Source organism: Coregonus clupeaformis, chromosome 1, assembly GCF_020615455.1.
Source record: "Coregonus clupeaformis isolate EN_2021a chromosome 1, ASM2061545v1, whole genome shotgun sequence".
Classification (NCBI taxonomy): Eukaryota; Metazoa; Chordata; class Actinopteri; order Salmoniformes; family Salmonidae; genus Coregonus; species Coregonus clupeaformis.
In genome coordinates, this window is record NC_059192.1 from 79,528,779 (window position 1) to 79,537,114 (window position 8,336).

Consider the following 8,336-nt stretch of genomic DNA (forward strand, 5'->3'; position numbering starts at 1 on the left):
AGGACACACATTCTAGAGCAAGATGCATATATTTATACTGAACAAGTGTTGGTCCCATGTTTCATGAGCTGAAATAAAAGATCCCAGAAATGTTCCATAAGCACAAAAAACTTATTTCTCTCAAATTTTGTGTACAAATTTGTTTACATCCCTGTTAGTGAACATTTCTAATTTTCCAAGATAATCCATCCACCTGACAGGTGTGGTATATCAAGAAGATGATTAAACAGAATGATCATTACACAGGTGCACCTTGTGCTGGGGACAATAAAAGGCCACTCTAAAATGTGCAGTTTTGTCACACAACACAATGCCACTGATGTCTCAAGTTTTGAGGGATGGTGCAATTGGCATGCTGACTGCAGGAATGGCCACCAGAGCTGTTGCCAGATCATTTAATGTTAATTTCCCTCCAACGTCGTTTTAGAGAATTTGGCAGTACATCCAACCTCACAACCACAGACCACGTGTAACCACGCCAGCCCAGGACCTCCAAATCCGGCTTCTTCACCAGCGGGATCGTCTGAGACCAGCCACCCAGACAGATGATGAAACTGAGGAGTATTTCTGTCTGTAATAAAGCCCTTTTGTGGGGAAAGATTGGCTGGGTCCCCAGTGGGTGGGCCTATGCCCTCCCAGGCCCACCCATGGCTGCGCCCCTGCCCAGTCATGTGAAATCTATTGATTAGGGCCTAATACATTTATTTCAATTGACTGATTTCCTTAGATGAACTGTAACTCAGTAAAATCGTTGAAATTGTTGCGTTTATATTTTTGTTGTCATGGATACCGGAATTGACAGTGACTCTTTTTGTGACATTCAGAACATACTGTAGGCTATGCTACCGGTATGTGTGTGAATGAGAAAGCTACCATTATATTTGGTCGATCGGTAAAATATGAGGTATGGTGCAGTTTGCTGCCAAAACTGCCAGCTGCCTCCTTGTTCTTGAACCCCGTTTTCCGTCGTGTTAAAACGGGCCTCCCGCCACCGAATTATACAATACACCAGGTGTCCGTCGTTCATTCAAACAGCCCGTTTCTCATCGGTTGAATCAAAGGCACAGCGAGGATAGACTGCATATCGCTACAAAATCAACCTCCCATGCCGTTTCTCTCACAAGGAGAAACATTTTTACATTTCCACTGATTATTATCCTAAACAAGAACGAATAAGATGTTAAATTAGCCTAAAGTCTTACCTCAGTCGCCATGTTGCCATGAGACGGTGCAGGATCTGTCCTGTGCAGAAATAGGTTCTGAAATCGTCTGCTCTTGGGACAGCGCAGCTCGAGCTTCGCGGGGGGGCGGGAACGCACGAGAGAGAGAGAGAGAGAGAGAGAGAGAGAGAGAGAGAGAGAGAGAGGATGCTCTGGGGTGAGGGGGTGAGGGGGAGGTTGGTAATTACAGACTAGGCTAGTTTATAATTATATGGATGGAGAAACAAGAAGAAAGATACGGTCTTAGATATGAAACTGGAGGACAGGAGTCTTCAAAGGTAGGCTGCTGTGAAAAAATACGCCGATAAAATATATAAACGCAACATGGAACAATTTCAAAGATTTTACTGAGTTACAGTTCATATAAGGAAATCAGTCAATTGAAATAAATTCATTAGGCCTTATTCTATGAATTTCACATGACTGGGAATACAGATATGCATCTGTTGGTCACAGATACCTTTAAAAAAAGTAGGGCCATCATTTGCCTCACGCAGCGTAACACATCTCCTTCACATAGAGTTAATCAGGCTGTTGATTGTGGCCTATGGAATGTTGTCCCACTCCTCTTCAATGGCTGTGCGAAGTTGCTGGATATTGACGGAAACTGGAACACGTTGTCATACACGTCGATACAGAGCTTCCCAAACATGCTCAAAGGATGACATGTCTGGTGAGTATGCAGGCCATGGAAGAACTGGGCCATTTTCAGCTTCCAGGAATTGTGTACAGATCCTTGCGACATGGGGCTGTGCATTATCATGCTGAAACATGAGGTGATGGCGGCGGATGAATGGCACAACAATGGGCCTCAGGATCTCGTCACGGTATCTCTGTGCATTCAAATTGCCATCGATAAAATGTAATTGTGTTAGTTGTCCGTAGCTTATGCCTGCCCATACCATAATGCCACTGCCACCATGGGGCATTCTGTTCACAACCTTGACATCAGCAAACCGCTCGCCCACATGACGCCATACATGCTGAAACTGGGATTCATCCGTGAAGAGCACACTTCCCCAGTGTGCCAGTGGCCATCGAAGGTGAGCACTTTCCCACTGAAGTCGGTTACTGCCGAACTGCAGTCAGGTCCAGACCCTGGTGAGGACGACGAGCACGTAGATGAGCTTCCCTGAGACGGTTTCTGACAGTTTGTGCAGAAATTCTTCAGTTGTGCAAACCCAGAGTTTCATCAGCTGTCCGATTGGCTGGTCTCAGACGATCCCGCAGGAGAAGAAGCCAGATGTGGAGGTCCTGGGCTGGTGTGGTTACATTTGGTCTGTGGTTGTGAGGCCGGTTGGACATACTGCCAAATTCTCTAAAACAACATTGGAGGCGGCTTATGGTAGAGAAATGAACATTAAATTATCTGCCAACAGCTCTGGTGGACATTCCTGCAGTCAGCATGCCAATTCCATGCTCCCTCAAAAGTTAAGACATCTGTGGTATTGTGTTGTGTGACAAAACTGCACATTTGAGAGTATCCTTTTATTGTCCCCAGCACAAGGTGCACTGTTGTAATGCTCATGCCGTTTAATCAGCTTCTTGATATGCCACACCTGCAAAGTGGATGGATTATCTTGGCAAAGGAGAAACCCTCACTAACAGCGATGTAAACAAATGTGTGCACCAAATTTGAGAGAAATAAGCTTTTTGTGTGTATGGAAAATTTCGGGGATCTTTTATTTCAGCTCATGAAACATGGGACCAACACTTTACATGTTGCGTTTATATTTTTTGTTCAGTGTAGATGAGTGATTTATCTGTGCAAAAACCAGAGGTCATTTTTCTTTTAAACTTTGTGTCAGGGGCGCAACTTTCACTGGGGACGGGGGGGACATGACCTACCCACATTCTAAAGTTGCATTTTTGTCGTGCGGACAGGCTGTGTGAAGGCAGTGTGTCTACAGCTGCTGTCTGTATGTTGAGCTTTTTCTCAGAGTTGTAAAAGCAACAGTGGCGATTTTAGCATGTCAATCTTGGTGGGGAAAAAAATATATATATATACACTGCTCAAAAAAATAAAGGGAACACTAAAATAACACATCCTAGATCTGAATGAATTAAATAATCTTATTAAATACATTTTTCTTTACATAGTTGAATGTGCTGACAACAAAATCACACAAAAATTATTAATGGAAATCAAATGTATCAACTCATGGAGGTCTGGATTTGGAGTCACCCTCAAAATTAAAGTGGAAAACCACACTACAGGTTGATCCAACTTTGATGTAATGTCCTTAAAACAAGTCAAAATGAGGCTCAGTAGTGTGTGTGGCCTCCATGTGCCTGTATGACCTCCCTACAATGCCTGGGCATGCTCCTGATGAGGTGGCGGATGGTCTCCTGAGGAATCTCCTCCCAGACCTGGACTAAAGCATCCGCCAACTCCTGGACAGTCTGTGGTGCAACGTGGCGTTGGTGGATGGAGCGAGACGGGCGGGCCAGTCCATAGCATCAATGCCTTCCTCTTGCAGGAACTGCTGACCCACTCCAGCCACATGAGGTCTAGCATTGTCTTGCATTAGGAGGAACCCAGGGCCAACCGCACCAGCATATGGTCTCACAAGGGGTCTGAGGATCTCATCTCGGTACCTAATGGCAGTCAGGCTACCTCTGGCGAGCACATGGAGGGCTGTGCAGCCCCCCATAGAAATGCCACCCCACACCATGACTGACCCACCGCCAAACCGGTCATGCTGGAGGATGTTGCAGGCAGCAGAACGTTCTCCACAGCGTCTCCAGACTCTGTCACGTCTGTCATGTGCTCAGTGTGAACATGCTTTCATCTGTGAAGAGCACAGGGCGCCAGTGGCGAATTTGCCAATCTTGGTGTTCTCTGGCAAATGCCAAACGTCCTGCACGGTGTTGGGCTGTAAGCACAACCCCCACCTGTGGACGTCGGGCCCTCATACCACCCTCATGGAGTCTGTTTCTGACCGTTTGAGCAGACACATGCACATTTGTGGCCTGCTGGAGGTCATTTTGCAGGGCTCTGGCAGTGCTCCTCCTGCTCCTCCTTGCACAAAGGTTGGAGGTAGCAGTCCTACTGCTGGGTTGCTGCCCTCCTACGGCCTCCTCCACGTCTCCTGATGTACTGGCCTGTCTCCTGGTAGCGCCTCCATAATCTGGACACTACGCTGACAGACACAGCAAACCTTCTTGCCACAGCTCACATTGATGTGCCATCCTGGATGAGCTGCACTACCTGAGCCACTTGTGTGGGTTGTAGACTCCGTCTCATGCTACCACTAGAGTGAAAGCACCGCCAGCATTCAAAAGTGACCAAAACATCAGCCAGGAAGCATAGGAACTGAGAAGTGGTCTGTGGTCACCACCTGCAAAACCAGTCCTTTATTGGGGGTGTCTTGCTAATTGCCTATAATTTCCACCTGTTGTCTATTCCATTTGCACAACAGCATGTGAAATGTATTGTCAATCAGTGTTGCTTCCTAAGTGGACAGTTTGATTTCACAGAAGTTTGATTGACTTGGAGTTACATTGTGTTGTTTAAGTGTTCCCTTAATTTTTTTGAGCAGTGTACATTTGATACATGCCAGCAAAGCCACTACACAACACAACACAACACTAAACAATACATTAATTGTACTATAACGGTGCCAAACGGTGCCCACAAACTGTTAGGGCCTACATAAAGTTGTCCCAACAGCAGAGTCCCAACAGCATTCCCAACACCTTACCACTGCTACACCTGGCTATCAGTGGAGCCTTGTCTGGCAGCAAAACAGTTCATTCAGCCTCATTTACTGCCTTTAAAAAAAACATAGCTGATATGACTGACTTGCTTAAACAAATGTGGTTTCTACTGACAATTGAGATGTACAAACTATGGCATAAGGGGACGACAAGCAGATAAGAGGCAATCCGTAATTTGGATTAAGACATTAATGAGCGAGCTAGGACGGACGTAGTCAATATAACTATTTGTTCAGCACTTTTGAAATATACAGCGACAGAATTCAGAACATGGGACGTTCTTACAGTATTCTCCCTGTACACAAAGTCAGAACCGTAGGATAAATAAAGGGGGCATATAAGCAGACAATGAAAACTCTTACAATATTCAACGATTACATTTCTCTAAAACAGGCTATAGGCTACATGTGCACCACCAAGTCAGAACAGTAGGCCAAATTATTAGGGTGAGGCACATGGGCTACGAACACCTTACTACACAACATACACTTAGTATTACTTTCTTCGCTACAGTATACATATCTCCCTGGCATATTACATCATTTATGCAGCAGCATACAATACATTGTTGGACTCACCTTGTTGTGTTGTGATCACTTGAACAGGAAGATGGCGCGGCGGTCCTTCTTGTGGGCTCTAGAAAGAGGCCCGAAACCCCGACTTGGAATTCCGAGTTGGATGACCATTCAAAATTATTTTCCTTATTTTCCCAGCCGGAGCTAGTTCCCAGTTGTCTTGTACTCACTGAAGTCTGAGATTTCCCTGTTCCGAGTTCCCAGTTGTCTTGTACTCACTGAAGTCTGAGATTTCCCAGTTCCGAGTTTCCAGTTGTTTTGAACGCGGCAGAAGTCATGCTGGATTGACAGCATGGCCAATGTATTCAAACTTTTCTGGCCCATGGCGTTACCCCCTTTTTCGTGATATCCAATTGGTAGTTACGATCTTATCTCATTGCTGCAACTCCCCTACGGACTCGGCGAAGGTCGAGAGCCAAGACGCACTGCTTCTTGACACACTGTTCGCTTATCCCGGAAGCCAGCCGCACCAATGTGTCGGAGGAAACACTTTCGAACTGACGACCAAAGTCAGCTTGCGCGATGAGAGAAGGACATCCCGGCCAGCCAAACCCTCCCCTAACCGGCCAATTGTGCGCCGCCTCATGGGTCTCCCGGTCACAGCTGGCTGTGACACAGCCTGGGATCGAACCCGGGGCTGCAGTGGCGCCTTAGCACTCAATGTTGAATTTGCGATTTCCATGCCGATGAGCACCGATACGCTTTATCTATAATTTCTCTTCATATTACAAGGATTGAAAAGGATTTTGAAAGTATGATGTTGACATGATCAGTCCAATCAAAGCTACGGTAGATATAACGTGATTTAACATAATTGTATCTGTGGCCGATGACCTTGAGCCTTCTTGGATGGGCACTTCTAATGTAAATCTATGGCAGGACCCAAGGGGACTTGAACTTTCTAGCTCTCCCTGTAGATTTTGCAGTGACGTAGTGTCTCCATGAGTGACAGAACACTGAGCCAATCACGGCGCAACAAGAGAAGATAACCAACCCCTACGCTCTGTATTTTCTGCTGGCTTCCCCTCCACTACAGAAAGCACTGATCTAGGCTGAAACACCTGCATTTTGGAGCTGCCTTACTCAAGAATGCAAAAAATTGACTTTATTAACTCAAATATTATTATTTTTTACATTGTTTGCAAACTGATATGTGACACGTATTAATGGCAAAATATTTTGGGGGGATAAACAGGTGGGGCTCTGCCCTACCTCTCCAGAATGACGTGTCGCCACTGAAAAGCAACCAGAGCAGAAACTGGCTACTCTTTATTTGACTGATGTAGCTGACAAGGTAACTGCTGCTTGATTTAACAGAACAATTGTATTTATTCCCAGTGCTGAGCTAGTAGTGTAACTGACATGTAACGTTAGCTAATGTTTTATCTCCTCTCGACTGAAGTTCTGTCTGAAGTGAATGAACTAGCAAGCTAGCTAGTAGCTATCACAGCCAGTTCAGCTCTAGCCTTTACATTTTTACATTTTAGTCATTTAGCAGACGCTCTTATCCAGAGCGACTTACAGTTAGTGAATGCATACATGTTTTAATTTTTTAATTTTTAATTTTTCATACTGGCCCCCCATGGGAAATGAACCCACATACCTGCCCTCCCCTACCTTGGACGACGCTGGACCAATTGTGCGCCGCCCATGGGTCTCCCGGTCGCGGCCGGCTGCGACAGAGCCTGGACTCGAACCAGGATCTCTAGTGGCACAGCCTTAGACCACTGCACCACTCGGGAGTCACTGCGCCACTTTAGCTATCTGTCAGATAGCAGTATCTATCAGCTGTTGTGTGTATGGAAATGTTTTGTAGCCTTTTTGTCCCGTTTCAACAGAAGTAAATTAACTTGGCTAGTTTTCGTCAGTTGATGTACCATTAGAGCTAGCCAAAAGTTGTCTAACATTAGCTAGCTAGCTCACTAACTTGATGTATTATTTTTGCTTCAATCACACTAGAACTGAATCAAACGATGAAACCAGCAGCCAAGCAGTTGAAGACCGATATTCTGACGTTTTTGGACAGCGCAATGTGGTGGTGAGTTAAGACAATCAGAAATACTATCAGACATCCCCAAATGGGCACATTTATATGCCTACATTTGCGTGCAGGCCAGGTAGACTAGTCCTACTTCTATATGCGTAATTAGGTGCGCGTCCTTACTCAACATTGACAGGAGCGTTTCAAACAAAAGACGATGAATAAATTGATAAAACTCATAAATGGAATGAAATAAACAATGCACAAGGGATGTCTCTTTCCAGAATGTGCTCTCTCCCGCCATTTTGTGGATAGTCATTGTTTCATAACTTAATTGTGTGCATTGTGTGCTGTGTCTATCAATTCTCCATTACATACATCACCAGTAGTAGCCTGCATTTATCTTTAATTCCCATAATTTTAAATCTGAATTGTTTGTTTGGTTACGGTATTTTCTGTTAATGCATTCAATATATTATTATTACAGTCATTTATTGTTCTCATTGTCGGAGTGGACATGTGTTTTAAAGAAATTACTTTTGGGGGGGAGCATCTAAAGCTCATTTCCTGCATTTCTACTAGGGCTGTCCCTGACTAAAGAAAATATTGGTCCACCAAGTGTAGTCGATTTAAAAACATTGACAGGAGCGTTTCAAACAAAAGACGATGAATAAATTGACAAAACTAATAAATGGAGTGAAATAAACAAAAACGTGTTTATCACAAGTTTAGCAAACGTGATAAAAACACGTTTTTGTTTATTTCACTCCATTTATGAGTTTTGTCAATTTATTCATCGTCTTTTGTTTGAAACGCTCCTGTCAATGTTATAAATCAATT

General features: G+C 44.5%; 1 protein-coding gene across 1 annotated transcript in view; it reads right to left on the reverse strand.

The window, feature by feature from the left end:
* Nucleotides 1-1,297, reverse strand: part of LOC121574839 (golgin subfamily A member 7B) — a 67,822-nt gene extending 66,525 nt beyond the window's left edge. The window contains exon 1 of the mRNA XM_041887466.2: nucleotides 1,203-1,297. Within this exon, the coding sequence (XP_041743400.2) occupies nucleotides 1,203-1,214 (12 nt within the window). The 5' untranslated portion in view covers nucleotides 1,215-1,297. The remainder of the gene's footprint in view (nucleotides 1-1,202) is intronic.
* Between the last annotated feature and the right edge of the window lie 7,039 nt (nucleotides 1,298-8,336).